Below are 17,127 nucleotides of genomic sequence, written 5' to 3'. Positions count from 1 at the left end.
GGGGGGGGGGGGGGGGGGGGGGGGGGGGGGGGGGGGGGGGGGGTCGCACGACACGTTGCATCCTCTGAAGGAACACCAGTGTGCAAATATTAGTGGTTACAGTGATGGCACAGAGAAAAGCCAAAGATGAGAGCAAACCAGTGACATTTCTGAGGTTATTGAGCCCCACAGGGAGTGGGAGGAAACAGCGGCCTCACAGATGCTCATATGTTACACATGTTCTCATTCACTTCCTCTCTCACAAAGTCCTGCTTGACGTTTCCTCTTTGTCTCTATTCTTTTTGGCAAACCAACACCTCTTCCTAAAACTCTCCGGTTTTTAAATTCCCACATTTTCTCCGACACCTTCAACCGGCAGACGGGGAACGATGCAGTGAGTTGTTTAAAGTTAGACTGCACTGAGACTAAGAGTGACAGACTGGGCTTTAGATTACTCATAATACATAAATACTACAGACCAGAGACGGAAGAGATAAATCACTGATACAACAAAGCAATAACAGAATGCAGACGCACACACCAGCAACACTTGCTGCATCCGTCTTTCTCCAGAAACAGAGGAGCATTCCAGCTGTTTAAACAGAGCAACAGAAAGTTCAGCCAGTAGATTAACATTAAAAACTAAATGATTCAAATATAAGCAAAAACCAAAATGCCTGTCCTCACTTCACATCATCCATATTTCATTATATGTTTTGAGTTTGAGTTCATTGAAGATAATAATTGACTAATAGAATGATTAAAATCAAACATTAAGAAATTAAAAAAAAATAAAACAAACTAAACAGTTGAAACGCGTGTGTGGACGCAACATGATTTAATATTTACCAACTTGGTTTTATATGAATTGTTTTTAAGTGGACATCTTCCTTTCAGCTCTTGATACACAACTGTAAGAGCTGATGTTGGTGAATAACCTTTAAACATGTCACAAGCCTCACGCTGCGAGAAGAAACTAAATAAAACATATACGGTGCATATCTGATTTCAATACCAGACAGCTGTGTGCTATCGTTAACAGCTTCTGTATTAAAAACAATTAAAAGGAAGCTAAGTATTGTGAATACTTCCTAAATTAGGCTCTGGAGGTGTGTTGATCTGTTAACAGACTGGTCTATCAGCACATCTTGACTTGCCATCACAGGTAATTTATAATAATGGCTGCTTCCCATGTAGGTGTGCCAGTAAACTAGCGTGCATCACACCAGAGCGTAGCGCCCCGGTACACCTCGTAGTGCATTAAAGTCATTTGGTTACACCTGTGATTGACAAGTCAACATATTGGCCATGAGACCAGCCATTGATTGACGCCTACTTACGCAGCTAATGGGCAGGGTGAACCCCACGGTGTAGAGCACTGTGGAGGTTATTGTGCTGCTGTGGAAAGGGTACTTGATGCTTTCGTCGTTACAGAAAAAGCCCCTCTGGTAGGGGCGGATCTTACCCAGGTTAAAGGCTGCCAGAGGCAGACCCCCTGTGGACGAAGAGATCAGGAGAAGTTACCACTGTAAAGGGAGGGGGGGAAAAAGAAGCATGGCAGAGAAAGAAAAAGGTGGCGAAACAAAGTGTCGAGGTCTTTTAAATCCGTCATCTTTCTTGTAGAAGGGAATTTGTGACGTGAGAGGACGATGGTGCTCTTTAGCGTCATAGCAAATAATCAAATCTGTGTGACAGAAATGAGAGACCCCCCCAACCTTTTGAGCAGGCCAGGTAAAGGATGAGTCTTTATTCTTCATTTTATTTGTGTCATTAAATTCGGTTAAATGACCAAAAACATGAGTTATTGTCTCTTAATATGTTATAACAGTCAGCCGTCAGCCCATTTGTTCCTCATGAAGACGGACAAACGGATCACAAATATATACTTCAATTTAAATGATTTCCTTAAAATGCTGGGCACTGAAGTTTTTATCAACTGATATTCACGCAGGAGCAAATAAGAGCATTTATTTGGCACTACTTTCAGCTGGGAAATTTGGAGCAGTAGTGCAAAATGACCTTTACAATGAGCATGACGTGTATGTGGGATTGACTCCTCCCTGTTTATTGCAATAAATGGAACATGTCATCAAGTACTTATTGATGCTACATACACAGCTCAAGATCAATTCATTGTTAGTTTTAATCTTTTCGTGAGAAATGTTCACAAATAAGGAACATATTGCAAGTCATATCCTTTGACCCTGAGCCACAGAAGATGTGCATCAGTCAGATACTCTGCAACATTATGTATTACACAGTGAACCTCATTACACCAAAGAATGATGTTGTCTTTGGGTAGTTTTTCCAGCAGGGAGGATTGAGAAGCTTTTTGTTGTTGGCGCACTGACTCATCGGTGTGAAGGGAGCTGTGGACATAAGCTCAGCACTCCCTATAGATAATACCATAAAGATAATAGATTATGTTAATAGGTTCTGACAGTTCAAAGTCTGAATTTAAGACTGCTGTTATTTCTCTGCTGGTTTGGCCCGTTTAGCACAGTGTATAGTCGGGGAAATGCATTGTTTTTTGGTCTATTCAAGCAGAAAACGAGCTGTAATGCACATTAAAAAACACACAATCCACAGAGCACACACACACACACACAAAGGCATGAAGATACACAAACGTCCCATGAACTACTTTTTAATCCGGCCTGCCATTGGTGCAGCTGTTGACACGGTCAGCTGTGCCACACTAACTTGATCGGCTGCAACAGCTGAAAATGCCAGAAAGTGGCGACAGAAGCACACAAGCGACGGAACGGCAGGACCACCAAGTCCCTTCAGAACTGCAGCAGGAAGCCGTGCTACACTTTAACCTTCTCATGACTGTGCGACTAACTTCCCAAGACAAACACATGGACAGAAAGAAAAAAAAACAAAAAGTGTATATTACAACAGAAATAAAAGACTTGGAAGCATCTCAGTGATTGTGTTGGAAAAACTGTGGAAGCAAACCAGCACAAAAGCCTCTCCGAGCACTTTCTGCTCTTCATAAGAAACAAAACCTATCTCTGTTCTCACATTTATCGGGCTTTGGAGTCGAACCTCCATCTATGTGCGTGTTTAGTCACATGCAGCTGCCTCAGTCTGCAAGCAGATTACTGCAGATGCTCGGTTATAATCTAATAGTCCGTGTCGTTAGCAGAATAATCCAGTTTGCTTCTGCATCAGTCATCCAAACAGCAGACTGAGTCGGTCCAGTCACACTGGTTCTCACTGGCACTTGTGCACTTTAAATAAGTCTGTAGCCTTTGAAGCTAAGCAATATTTTAACATCTCTCTCCAGTCATAAACAGATATTTGCATATCAATATATTCTGGATTTTGTGGGGGGGGGGGGGACTAATTCAACTCTTTTGTAGAAAAACCAAGTCAGTATTTTCTCCACATGTTAACGTTGACATAACCTGTGGACTGTTATTCATAATCAGATGTTAAAAAGGACTTAAATAAGTGTTGAACATTCAAAACAGTGGTAGGAGAGCGGATACTGTAATGTTCTGAACAGTCTCGGGTCTGATAGGAGTACAGGTGCTCTCCCATGTAATGAGGTGTGGTTGCATGAATCAGGAACTTTGTGTGAGTGGGTTTAAAACATAAGCCTGGGAGGTATCAATTCCATTCATAACATTGTTTCTCAGCAACAACTTGAACAAAAGAGTACATCCACACGTTTGTTTATAGACAGGCGGATTATTATGTGGATTATTACATATTGTTGCACTCAAGAAAATAGCAATATTGACTATTAGATTGCCTATGAGCATCTGAAACATGCACTAATTTGCATACACTGGAAACAAAGAACATGGAATTATTGATTGAACATATTATATCAACTGTATAGCCTACCTAGAAAGCTATTACACAAATACTGCAAATCACATAGTTTGATTTGGTACACTTAACTTAGAGGTTAAAATATAAACGTAACTAGAGTGACTGACACTCGCGTGCAGCTGAACATTCACCACTCCCTTCACGTCATGGCAAGCCGTTAAATATCCAAAACAGTAGGATTATATCGGAGCACAAATCGGCTTAGACATTTAGCTGTAACAAACAAGTCAGTAGAAAGCATTGACATACATACCTAGAATCAGACAGGCTAAATCGAGCAGGACAAAGGGGATTCCTCTCGCCTCGAACATGTTTGCTCTTCTCCGTCTCTGACTCGACTCCTCTGATTTGTGTTGCGTCCTCTCCAGTAATAAACACCAGCAGGGGGATGCCCCTCCTCGAGACGACGCTGCTGCTGCTGCGTCTCTCTACGGTCGCGTGGGGGTGCAGAAAGTGCTTGCAAACGGTGCAGAAACACAATAAAACGTCGACGCCCGGGCCGTAGAACAGCACATATCAAGACGATATGCGTTTGTTGCTGTTGTTGTTGTTGTTGTTGTTGGGGGGCGGTGAACTGCAGCAGCGCCGATAACTCCACAAGTCTGACATGGTGGTTTCTGAAGCAGATGAATAAAACAAACAGTCACTCCCACGAAGCACCGGGTCGTTTGGACGGACACCTGTCCGGTCAGTCGAGCCGGAAGCTCCCGGGGGGCTCAAACCTGCGTGGTGCCTTCAAACGTTCGCGGAAAAAATCGGAAATAGGGAGATTAATTATTGTAAACTTCCCGCAGTGAGCGTGTTTCTTCAAAACTATAGCACGTTATTGGAGTAAAGTAAAACAACAGCGTGTCATTTATTCTTTTTGTTGTTGTTTTTAAAGGATTTCCAAGATGTCCTATTTTAGTCTAGATAATCCAAATAATCATGGTGACTCCTAACTTCAACCCAGGAGACTAAAGCCACGTTACAGTTTGATTTGATTAACTCCCCCACACACTTGTCACCCAGGGAATTAGAAAAAGGCACTAGTGAACTAACCCATAGAAACAATGTATCCAATGAGAAATTGGGTAACTTCAAATACACTGAAAGTACGACCAACTCTACATTCATTCATTTGTTAGATAATGTGATAACGTTCATTTACACTTAATTTTCCGTATTTTTTGCCTTAATATGAATCTCAGTGTGTAATAAGCCTGCATTTAATTATTTGTGATGTTAAACTTACCATAAACACCAACGCCATGCGCACTTACTAAAGGAACAAAAAGGAAGACATTAACAGCTCATTGCCACCATCTAGTGCTTTGAAGGTGAAGTTACACTAATACAATACTGAAATATTTCTGGAAATACACAATAGCTCAAAAACCTGAATCATTATTCAAATTATTTATTTCCATTAGATACACTCAGTTAATTAGGTACACTAAAACAAAACTATCAGTCTAATGCAACAGTCCTATTACCCTCTTGAAGGTTATAATACGGTTTTGATTTGACTGGACAGTTTTAGGACAGTTTCATTGAGGAGGCTGCAGTCTGTGGTGCTGTTGAACTGTACTGCTCAGACTGTTGAAGCCTCATTAACTTCAGATACACTTTTAAATGCATTTGCACAGAAAAAGGACTGTGGATTTTGTCTCCCAACATTTACATTGGAAGTCCAGTAGTGAAGATTACAGCAAGAAAAACCTGCTTTAATTGTCAAATGGTCACCTGACTTGTGTCTTAAGACAAACGTGTCCTTTATCTAACAGAAAAATGAGCAATCAAGCAGAGTCAGCACAAGCCCACGTTGTGCTGGGAGAAGCTTTAATTAGGCAAAGTGATTGACAGCACCTGTGTGAATGGACCACTATTGTTCCCTTTAAGAGTCGGATTGTATTTTTCTTTTGTTCTCTCATAACTGTCTTTAGCCGGTTTGTCTTGATTGACAGATGAAGACTTTGTGATTAAAAGTGTCATTATGAATTAAAACAGCCACTGGGAAAAATGTGATAAAAACTGATTTTTAAAAAATCTGCTGAAATTAATTGAGCTTCTAATTAAACTTGTGACTAAGCAGAATAATATAACATTTAACATAATAATGAGCTGAGCGTATTATGTCACAATTTCATGATCATATACATTTTGTCTTTCTTTTTTGTATGATTATTTATTTCACAATGTTTTATTTATTTGTTAAATACTGAACACGTTGAGTCTCCATACTTTTCTTCCGCAACTGGTCCCTAAAATATTAAGATAATGATATCAATATACAATGCATCATAATGGGATTGCCAAGAAGTAAAAGTACAAATTTAAATATTCTCTACAATGTTTGCCTTATATTCCACCTTAAAGCTGGATAAGACTTGATACTAACAGCAGATGGCGTAAGCAAACACATCATAATTAAGCATTATGCAAAGCACGAATATGTTTTATTCAACTCATTTACATGAAATGAAAAAATAAACTTGAAACTTACATTTCAAAGCCATTCAATGTATTTTTTAACAAGGAATGTTCCAATGGTAAACAAAAAAAACACGATTTATAAAGTGCCTCCTTTCACATCTTTGGTCATCCACAAAATGTACAGCTCCATTTGATTGAAGTGCTGGAGCCAGATTGATGGGCGACTGTATTAAATCTAATATAAAGTAACCATCGAGGAAGTTATATCTCTAAATCTACAACATCTCCAGTTTCTCTGACTACTCAGTAATACATGTAATGCAATTTGATTGACATAAACTAAAATATTAAGATCAATAAGTCTCATTCTGACTTACTAAGTCATCGTCAATGTCAGGACAGTGAACAGTATTACTGTCAGTCAGTAATCCTAATTGTGTGTCCACAAATGAGTTATGTGACAAAAAAAACACTAATTAGTCTACATTAAGGTTTATTCTTTAAATTATACATTTTAAAAATATATTTATCTGTAGTTATATTTTGGGCATAATTACATACGTCTCATGTTGAGAACGCTTATTGTGAAAAATGTTTTACTGACAAATACCCACAGATACTGTCATTCCTAGCACGTTTTCTTTGACTTCATTCATTATAGAAGTGAATGGTCACACAGAATACTGTCCATGCAGCAGCTGCATCAGAAATGACATACTACGAAATAACAAACATAAATAAAGGAATGAATAATTTATAAAAAATAATATGTTTTGGCCATTCCAGGCTTTAAGTCCTTCATTGTTTACGTACCGACACGTTTCACTTTCAGTCCACTAGGTGGCTCTGTTTCCCTACACATGAAAAGATGTACTTTCAATTTTCACTGGCCAGCCTGAACGGACAGTGTTCAGATTTAATTCACAGAAGGCACGCGGTTCAGACACACTTTGCAGCTCAAACGTTGACGCTGTCTTTTCTAAAAGGCCTTCCTGCAGTTAAAGAGGAAAATACAAATGGGCGTTAAATTACATACTGACGTTTCAGACAGGAGATCTGTTGAGTCCAACTCTAGTTGAATCCCTCAAGTCAGTTTTAATTAATGTTCATTTCATGTTGTCCTTTCCAGAGCAACAAAGTCCTTGAAAAGCAAAAAGTCTTCACCTTTTTCATTAAAGGAATAGTTTGAGATTTTGGGCTTATACGCTTCCTTGCTGAGGGTTAGATGACAAGATTGATACCACTCTTATATTTTTATGCTAAGGAGACAGTTAGCTTAGCTTTGCATAAAGACAGGAAACAGAGGGGAAAAAATAGCCTGGCTCTCTCCAAAGAAAACAAAATATTTTTCTTGACTATTTCCGCCAATAAATTGTCCAGCATGCATCCACCCGTACAACTACAATAATGTAGAGGCTGCTTCTTTCAGCTTCTGTTAGGCTAGCTGTTTCCACCCTGTTTCCACATGCTTTATGCTAAGCTAAGCTAATCCATCTGCTGGTTCTAGCTCCACATTTAGACAGGAGAGTGGTATCAATCTTATTAAACTCTTGGCAGGAAAGCAAATAAGCATATTTTCAGAAAATGTTGATCTATTCCTTCAAAATCGCATGAAGTTCAGATCACTTGGATTCATCTGAGTCATTTCCACTGATTGCAGTCATTGCGCTGATTATAATTCAACCATCTTGAAGTCTTCACGACTTCTTGGGGTTTGAGTTTTGCTGTTGTTTCTGTTTGCGGAGGTGAGTTTCGATCTCGTGCCTGAAGAAGAGCATCCCCAGCTGGCCGTGCGAGGCCTCGTTCATGGCCTTAGACTGCATGCACATGCGGTACTGGTCCGGAGCGAGCTCATCGGCGCAGTGCTTCTCGTGCCACAGGTGGAACAAGCCTCGTGATGGTGCTCGGACCACTAGGAGGTTGCTATGGAGGTACTTCCTGTACAGGTGGACATCTTCGCCCCCCCAGCCTTTGATGTCGATGTCAAAACCTCCTGGAGTTACAAGAGCAGAATGCAGCATATTATTAAACTTTAATATGACATTATAGTATGCGTTATGATGATCATAAACCTTTTGATGTGCAAAAAAAAGAAGTAATTTATGTCTTCAGCGCTATGTTCACTTCCTGATAAAGGAACGCCGATCATGAATCCTGATTAGAGTTTACAGTGCGTGATCATAATAAGTTCTCTCTCCACTCCACCTGGTTTGTTGTTTCACGAGGGGGCGATGATGCAAGACAGCTCTCGACCTGGCATGTTTAAACCTGCACCTTTACATGCGTGAAGTACTCTTGTCTGTTTCTGCTCACACTTTGTGTCTCTCTGCAGTTTTATTTCGATTATTTTGTCCGTCTCTGTCTCCCTTTTTACACTCATGCTCCAGGGCTAAACAGAGACAAGAAATGAACCCAACAGATGAATTGTTCATTTGCTAATGTGCATGCACTCATGGCCTAAATAACACATTGCATCATCATGTCTGAAAACATTAAACGGCACAACTCAATTGTGCCTTTAAAGGCATAGTTCAACATTTTAGAGAAACAAACATATTCCCTTTCTTTTAAGAGTTAGATGAGTCTATTGATGCATCTGTTTGGTAACTATGAAGCTGCAACCAGAAGCTGGTTAGTTTAGCTTAGCATAAAGACGGGAAAAACAGGGAAACAGCTAGCCTGGCTCTGTATAAAGGTAAAACAAAAACAAATTATATGTTGTTTCTTTAATCCAAAAGTGCAAACCCGATAAGTTGTGAGCTGAGCTAAGCTAAGTTAAAGTAATATAACATACATAAGCATACATATTTCCATGTACTTGCACTTGACTCTGCTAGAAAGTGAATAAACTTATTTCCTTAAAATGTCTAATTATTCCTTCAAATGAGATTTTTGTTTGACTTGGAGCTTGTTTAACATTTCGGCACATTAAAGTGAGAGCATTTGTATGCTTGTGTGGGTGTTTGGCCCTCAAACAATAAAACACTTTGAATTTCACTGTAGCCTTTAATTGATGTCACTTTGGAGGGAATCTAAATTGATGCAAATCTGTCTTGAGAGCCAACACTCCTGAACTAATATACCGATTGAGAGCTCACAGGGCTGTGAGATATGCTAATATATGCTGCCACTGCTGCTCAGGGCTGTTTCATGCAGAGCAATATAATAAAATCTCCTCCCAGTTATGAAAAGTAATGTAATATTGAACCACTTGTGTTCTGAAGTTTTTCATATCCATTACGCTATGGCACCATTAGCATAGCATCTAGAATCTAAGACCATTTTTTACCCTGCGCTATGAGACGCCTCTGCACAGATAATCAACCCTCAAGAGCAACTGTTTCCTGCATTCCTAGAGAGGTTGTGATTGGCATGACTGCAGCGCAAATATTTACCTATGTTGATGAAGTCGGACCTGTATTGGCAGGTCATGCCGAAACCAAAGTCCCTCCAGAACCCCGTGTCTTTCTTGATCACCTGCAGGGGAAAAAACTGCAAGTCTTAGAGAGCTTATGAACAGAAATATCTCAGCTCAACACACACACACACACACACACACACACACACACACACACACACACACACACACACACACACACACACACACACTTCTGTGGATTTGTAACAGCTGGAGAGGGGAAATATTTCCCAGCCATGTAGCACAGCACTGATCATGATATTTCCCACAAGTGGCTTGCAGAGTGTTCGAAAAATAATAGGGAGACTACGGATTTGATTGGTGTGTGTTACCAGCTGTTGCTCCACAGGTGGGACGTGTTCTTGACTCCCGTAGATCAGAGTGGGGTTGTACTGGCTGAATAACACCGGGTAGAACACCTTTTTACCTGAAATGGAGCGAGAAAGAGGCGTCAGACGAGGCAGTGATTTGATGTGAATGACAAACCCTTTTAACACTTAAGAAATGGTAAGTGGACTTGTACTTGTATAGCTCTTTTCTAGTCTTCCGACCCACTCAAAGTGATTTTATACTACATGTCATTCACCCATTCACAATTTGATCCTTTGGAATTATAATTCTAGATAGCTGCCATTGCATTCTGCCTTGTAAAAAAGGTTTATTTGACTATCCCTAATAACATTTTACAAATCTATAAATATAGACTAGCATAGCATATAGACGAATCACAATTACAATGTGACTAGTCAGACTAATTCAAGATATCTGCAAACACTTGCACTGCAGTGTAACTGGAGATCTCATAAATGCATTGCAGATATCTTTGATGTTAATTCTTTCAATCTTTTATATGTTAAAAAGGCAAAGTTATGTCTCACCGGGCTGCGTGTTGAGTCGACAAGTATTGAGGAAGTCAGCGGTGAAGTAGATGTCCACGTCGCAGAAGAAAAGCAGCACGTTGCCTCCCTTCCAGGCTCGGGCCCCGACGTCTAGACCCCGTCCCCGAGAAAACTCCTCGTCCAGCTGCAGCAGAGTGAAGTTCTTAAAATGAACTTCCCTGTAGATAGATAGATAGATAGATAGATTTGTTTATAGAACGTACACAGAATGAATATACTGTATCAATACATTAAAATACATTTTTGTCAAGTTTATTCAAAAATAAAAAGAGATCCTTCAAACTGTCCTCGGTTAAACTGGCAGAACTGGAAAGAGAATAAACTGGAGGATGTCATACATTTGTCAGTTAATTTGTTTTGCAATACGCACCAGCTAAGTACAATAAATGAAATGATGTGGGCCTTAAGCTGGCTCCTGCATCATTACAAAATCCTGAGGCTCAGTCTTATGCCAAAATCCAGTTTAAATATCTTCATTATTTCAGTTGATGCTGTGTATATTCCTAAATATATATGTGTTGAATTAAAATTACCACAAATAGCACACATTAGGCCGGATACTTATTCAGAATAGGAGTTGAGGGCCAAAATATAATGACGCTGCCATATATACTGGATCTACAAAGTGGGAGGAACCTGAGGGTCAATAAGGGCCCACAGTACAATTATGCCCCTGGATTCTCTGATGGGTTCATTTGGCCCTGGTAATCCTTGGTTTTGTGGCTTTCATGCCTTTAGTCTTTTCCACCCAAATATTATGTCATCAAATATTTGTGGACCGACTTCATTTCACTCCCCAAAACATGTTCCTCGTTCCAAACTCCTGCTCCTTTCTCCAGGATTCTGATCATGATATACAAAAAAAAAAAAAAAAACTTAAACTCAAACCGAGAATAAATTGCACCGGAAAACAAAGCTTCCTCCTTCACTGGTCTGAAGTTTTCCAAGGATGTGGTGAGAGTAAAGAGAAACAGCTGGGTCCAGATACAGCTGTGGCTCCCACCCCTCCCTAAACCATAACAATTCAAACTGCTAGTGACTAATCCGTTACTCACGCATGAACAACACAGACTCACATTCAGATAGAAGATACTGAGGAAAAACTGGTTCACACGTCTCATGTTCGAGGCAGAACAAATTTAACCTCCTCCTGCATTCATGTGATGCTGGGTGACATAACACATGAGAGAGAGCAGGTCGACATACACAGCTTTGTCACAGGAAACCAGGATGACCAGAGGAAACGTGGTCTTGCTTTGTTTTTGCCAGAGGCAGCTTGAATCATGCTTCCCACATTTCCATTTGACTGCTATGTGTGTGAGTGTGGATGTCTGTGTGAATAGTTTGTATCAGCATATTTATTCATGTGCATTACTGTGTAAAAAGCCTTCGTCTCACTGCTATCCTCTCAGCTTCTCCCTTTAAAGATGACGCCACTTGTGAGCGTCTTATTTATCCGTTCGAACAACTTTGAGTGAAATATCTAGCACAATAACAACATGTGTGTACCTGTCAATGTGTGTTTATGTGCTGTCAGTCAACAAGTCTGCAGTCAATTCTCCACGTCTGTCTGCAGTTTCTGAATCCATACAGAGTCAATCTGTTTCACAGTCTGCACAGTCTGAGTCCCCAGGAGAGGCTGACACACCTGCTGGCATTAAACTGTCCACAGATGGCAGAGACGGAGAACAATAGCTCTGTTTGTCTCAGACAATATTGATGAAATAGCAGCTACATTCACGTGTTGATTCAGTCTCAACTTTAACAGGGCGGGAAGCTCATTTGTCAGAGCCGAAGAGAGAGGCAGTGGCATGAATATATTGCTTATTTCTTGCAAATTAACAAACAACACAAGTGAGTCAATTTTGATTTGATGTTGTTTTGTTCTGTCCTTTAACGCAATAGTTTTAGGGACATTTTAGGGAATACTATTTAAATTTTTCATTTACGAGAGTTAGACGAGAAGATCAATACCACTCTGTATGCGAAATACGAACACATTATATCTTGTTTGTTTAAAAAAAACAAATGTAAAAAAGTACTATTTAAGTTTTAACTGGGGGTTCTGTGCAGTATTGTGTATCAAGTAGTGAGCTTTAGAGGTGCTGGTACGCAGATTTTGTTGACTTTGCTGTTTTCAGTCTACATAAGTCAACCAGCTGCTGGCTGTAGCGTCATATTTCCAGACATGAGAGTGATGGCAATGATCTAGCAACAAAGAGAATAAGTTGAGTTCTCAAAATGTCAAACTATTCCTTTAAAACAGATTTATGGTCTACTTGGGGTCTTGTTTTACATTTTGGCACAGTTAAGTGAATTCACTTTCATGCTTGTGTCACTTTGAATTTCACTGAACCCTTTAATTGATTTCTCATAAGCGCAGGGAAACATGTAGCTTGGCTCTGTTCAAAAGTATGAATAAAAACCTGCCTGCCAGCTAAAGTTGTATTTACATCTTGATTTGTTTTTAAAATAAATTGAACAAACAAGATACTGAGTAATGTAAACTGTAGGTGGATTTTGTTACCTTTGGACTGACTCAGGCTAGGTCTTTATCTGCCTGTTTCCAGTCTTCATGCTAAGCTAAGCTAACCGTCTCCTGGTGGTAGCCTCACATTGAGCATACGCGAATCTCCTGCAATGACTTACAAATTCAGTTGTGAACATTTACATTTCGAGGGACATGTAGTTGTAAACAATTCATTAAATGCTGTTCTCCTGAATACAGAACATGGGAACTATTGTGTGCCAAGTGAAAAAGTCCGCTTAAATCCTGGAACATCCTTGTTTTCTAAATTACTTTTTATACTCAGCACTTTTTCTTCCGTCTTCCATCACAGGCATCAGCTCCCTTATTATAGCCAGAAAAAGGTCCAATGTGTTTACTGTGGGCGTGATGGCTGGTACCTAGAAGGAGCTAAACTGTTGAAATTGTGTCAGAGTGAGAAGCCTGTTAAGAGCTGTCATGTTGTGTCACAGCAGCAGTCCTTATCCTGTTAGTTCTGCTGAGGACAGGAAGGGGAGACCAGATTCTCTTTCTCTGTAAATATGTGCCTCTGTGTAACCGTTTGCATGTATTTGCTTGTGTGGTTATAGCTTAAAGACTGATCGCCGACACGGTGCTTACTGAACGTGAAAAGTCTTGGCTGTAAGCCTCTATGTCTGTGGCCATGTTTCTGAGATACCTGAAGCATTCTTGCTTTTTAGTCTTGTAGCCTCATGAATACATTTCAACTAAAGAGGCTAAACTGTTTTCACTTCTTCAACATCTCTTTCTGATGCAGCAATGCCAGCTGGTAGGGCTCTTCTACCTGTGATTTTTTTAATTCCTAAAATCAATTTTAAACAACTAATTTTCCCTGTTTGTCTGTCACCTGTCTGGTGTTCACAGAGCAGGGAGGCTAATGTGTTTCGGCTACAGCGCAGAAGAAAAAAAAAAAGCTTTTGCTTTACAGTGAGCTGGGGAATCAGCAGTCAGTGCAAGTAATGAAGGAAGTAAGTGCAAGCTATAAAAAATGTAGACTTGTTGGGATCACTCTCAGGCTCAGCCCTCAGGCAAGTAAGCTACTCCAGTTATATTAACAGTGAGACATTTGCAGAATGGGTACTGGCAATTTGTAAAGACTCTTTCAAATGAATATTTGACAGCCTTGAAAACTCCTATATGATTTGTTTATCATATCAACAACTCATAATCTCTCAATCACCTTCTGCTGGATATTTTCCTCTCGCTTCCTTGTCAGACGGTTTGGTTTCCCGTCTGGGAACCGCAAGAAATGTCACGATATGAAAGGCTTGGCACAAGTTGAGGTAAAGGTTCTAGCTGAATGAGTGACAGAATGATCTCATACTCCGCTTCTTCGTCTGTGGAAATGTTTGATCCTTCTCTTTCAGCGTAACCTACTACTTCCTTTGATATCCTTGTCGATGCTCTATTTCCATCCTCGGAAAATCTGACTTTTTTTGTCCAACTTGCTCTCCTGTCTTATTTTCTACACTACTCCTCTGACTTCCTTTCTCACTGTTTCAGCTCTCATCCGCGGCTTGACACACAGTACTTATTCATATGTATCGACTGGTATCTCTTTAAAACAGATCACTCATTCTTCTCCCTGTTACACACACAGTCTCCCTCCCTTTTTTTTCCATCTGCTCTTCCTCTTTATCTAACGTTGTTCTCGATCATTATTCTTGAGCATGTAAGGCTGAGAAACTTACATTTCCCCCGACGGTTTGAGCCCGAGTTCAGTCTTTGAAGTATGGATGTGTAAGCGATATACTTGAAAGTTCAGCAGCTGATCCTATCTATTTTAAACGATATCCACGGTGTCTGGCAGAATGCTTGAAGACTGCTGTTCTGATTTTATGGTGCTTTTCTATCTCCTATATTCTACTCTGGCTGTTTTTGGCTTTTGTTACAGTAGAACTGGTTTGGGTTTTTGATTTATACTCTCAAATAATTAGCACCTACAAAAAAAACACACATGTTGTATTGTCATTTAATCCCTGAAGAGGGGTTTATATGGGCTGGAAAGATGGTTGAGATCCAGGACAATTCAGATCTTGTTAGACTTATTAGAAATTTGCCTCGAGTAGTTTGAAAGGATTTCAGCGGTGAAGACGCCACAAAAAGCAGGGAGTGTGACTGCATAAGGTTAAAAAAACAAGAACAAATAGCTTGAGGTTGTTTGGGAGGAGACGCTAATCAAACCAGTTTCTAGAGGTGAACTACATTTGTAGGAAGGGCAGCGCAGAATCAGATCAGCCACTAATGATGCCATCACTGCTGGGAAAAGATATTGACTTGTTTGTGAGTGAAGTGTGTGTGTGTGCGTGCGGTTGTTTGTGTGTTTGTCTGTTGTGTGTGTGTTCTTGCACTTGAACTGCATCTCTGCAATTTGAGTTTTAGACCTTCATAGTGAGGAGGTTTTGTCTGACCCTCAACTCTTGTTTTCTTCTTTTCTTTGGTGAGCTGAATGAAATGAGCATTTGATATTATTTGCATGCATATCACTGAGACGATCGGTCATTTAGTGAGACTGATTAGTTGGTCGATAAAAGACAATTGTTGTAATTGATTCATTTATCAAGTAAAATTACCCAAACTGGGTTCAATACAACTTCACAAATGCAAAGATTGGTTTGAGCTTGGTGTTGAATCCTAACGGCTTTGCCTCTAGCACCACCATGAAGTTCACATTTTAGTGAAATTTCTTGACGACTAAAAGATGTATTGACATGAAGTTTGGTTCATCTGTTCATATCCCCCAGAGGATGGATTGTCATAACTTTGGTGATCTCTGACCTTTCCAAAATTTCAATATGTACTAAACGAATATAGGACATATCCCAGCTGTACTCTATGTTTAGTACTAAACTACAACGGTGAACATTATACCTGCTAAACATCAGCCTGTTAATTGTGAGTATGTTAGCATGCTGTGGTTAGCGTTAGCTCAAAGCACTGCTGGGTGTAAGCTGTTATGCTAAAAAATAACTAGTTTGTGCATCGTGTTCTCTGACACTTTATAAACTACACAATCAAGTCTTTCATAAAAAAAAAAAGAAAGTTGGAGAACTCAGTTAAGAAAATAATAATAATAATACTCTTCCTCCGTATGCCGATATGCAGTTTGTATTTATATCTGTGTGTATATATATATATATATATATATATATATATATATATATATATATATGTGTGTGTGTGTGTGTGTGTGTTTCTGGGTCCAATATAATGGCACCACAGGTACTTCTTCTTCCAGTGATGATTCCCATTCATTTTATCCACAGTCTGGAAGCCAGATAGACTAAAAGTAGGAGTACAGAGATGATTACAGGCCCTGATTCACACCCAGATAAGCTGCTGCATTTCTGGGGAATGCATTGTTAGGCTGTGAGAGGAATACAAAAAGCCTCGCAGTGTTCAAGGCAGAACCACTTCCGAGTGTGCTTTAACCGACACCGACTGTACCTCCACTTACTTCTACTCCAACTGTTTTTCAATCACTCCTTCAAGAATTCTTCCACACTAAAATCAGTAAGATTTATTGTTTCTGTGTTCTTCTTTCCTTCTTTTTTAAATGTGCCATCTGCTTCACTTCAAGTGTATTCAATGCTGCCTTTTTCATCTTCACAGTCCCCCCCCCTCAGTGACAGAAGCAGGCAGACACACCACAGAGGGATAAAGAGGCGCTGTGTGAGACAAGAGACAGTCCGACTGTATCAAGGCCGCACAAAAACCTTCGGGGCTGAGAAATCGACAAGCATCACCATAGTAACCCCATCGGGGGAAACTAAGGCCACAGTGGATCTGACTGCTGATCAGCCAGCAGCGATTGTCTCCAGAGGTGTGAGTGTCGAGAGGTCCATGTGAGAGGTTTGGCATGAGTCAGGGACGATCACAGGCATGTTGTAATTTATCTGTGTTGGCTGGTGGCTCTCAGCTCCACAGCGTGGGTGGAGCGCTGCTCCATTATTCATCAGACAGATGACTGGCTGTGGCAGGACGCCGAGCCAGGAGGTGTGTGTGTGTGTGTGTGTGTGTGTGTGTGTGTGTGTGTGTGTGTG

At 40.2% G+C, this 17,127-nt stretch overlaps 2 protein-coding genes across 3 annotated transcripts in view; both read right to left on the bottom strand.

The window, feature by feature from the left end:
- plpp1a (phospholipid phosphatase 1a) overlaps positions 1 to 4,548 on the bottom strand; it is an 11,926-nt gene extending 7,378 nt beyond the window's left edge. Inside the window, exons 1-2 of one of the 2 annotated variants that reach the window (XM_031860049.1) lie at positions 4,079 to 4,548; positions 1,320 to 1,474 (exon numbers count right to left, since the gene is read on the bottom strand). In XM_031860049.1, coding sequence (XP_031715909.1) covers positions 1,320 to 1,474; positions 4,079 to 4,136 — 213 coding nt within the window. In that variant the 5' untranslated portion in view covers positions 4,137 to 4,548. The remainder of the gene's footprint in view (positions 1 to 1,319; positions 1,475 to 4,078) is intronic. The other variant, XM_031860051.1, reaches the window with a different exon arrangement.
- Positions 4,549 to 5,404: 856 nt separating this feature from the next.
- The window catches only part of csgalnact1a (chondroitin sulfate N-acetylgalactosaminyltransferase 1a), a 25,995-nt gene continuing 14,272 nt past the window's right edge, over positions 5,405 to 17,127 (bottom strand). Inside the window, exons 5-8 of the mRNA XM_031860096.1 lie at positions 10,537 to 10,715; positions 9,991 to 10,085; positions 9,636 to 9,717; positions 5,405 to 8,233 (exon numbers count right to left, since the gene is read on the bottom strand). Coding sequence (XP_031715956.1) covers positions 7,938 to 8,233; positions 9,636 to 9,717; positions 9,991 to 10,085; positions 10,537 to 10,715 — 652 coding nt within the window. The 3' untranslated portion in view covers positions 5,405 to 7,937. The remainder of the gene's footprint in view (positions 8,234 to 9,635; positions 9,718 to 9,990; positions 10,086 to 10,536; positions 10,716 to 17,127) is intronic.

The sequence above is a fragment of the Anarrhichthys ocellatus genome, unplaced genomic scaffold (assembly GCF_004355925.1).
Source record: "Anarrhichthys ocellatus isolate YVR2014 unplaced genomic scaffold, GSC_Weel_1.0 scaffold23, whole genome shotgun sequence".
In the NCBI taxonomy this organism is placed as follows: domain Eukaryota; kingdom Metazoa; phylum Chordata; class Actinopteri; order Perciformes; family Anarhichadidae; genus Anarrhichthys; species Anarrhichthys ocellatus.
This window is presented reverse-complemented; position numbering and strand designations above follow the sequence as displayed.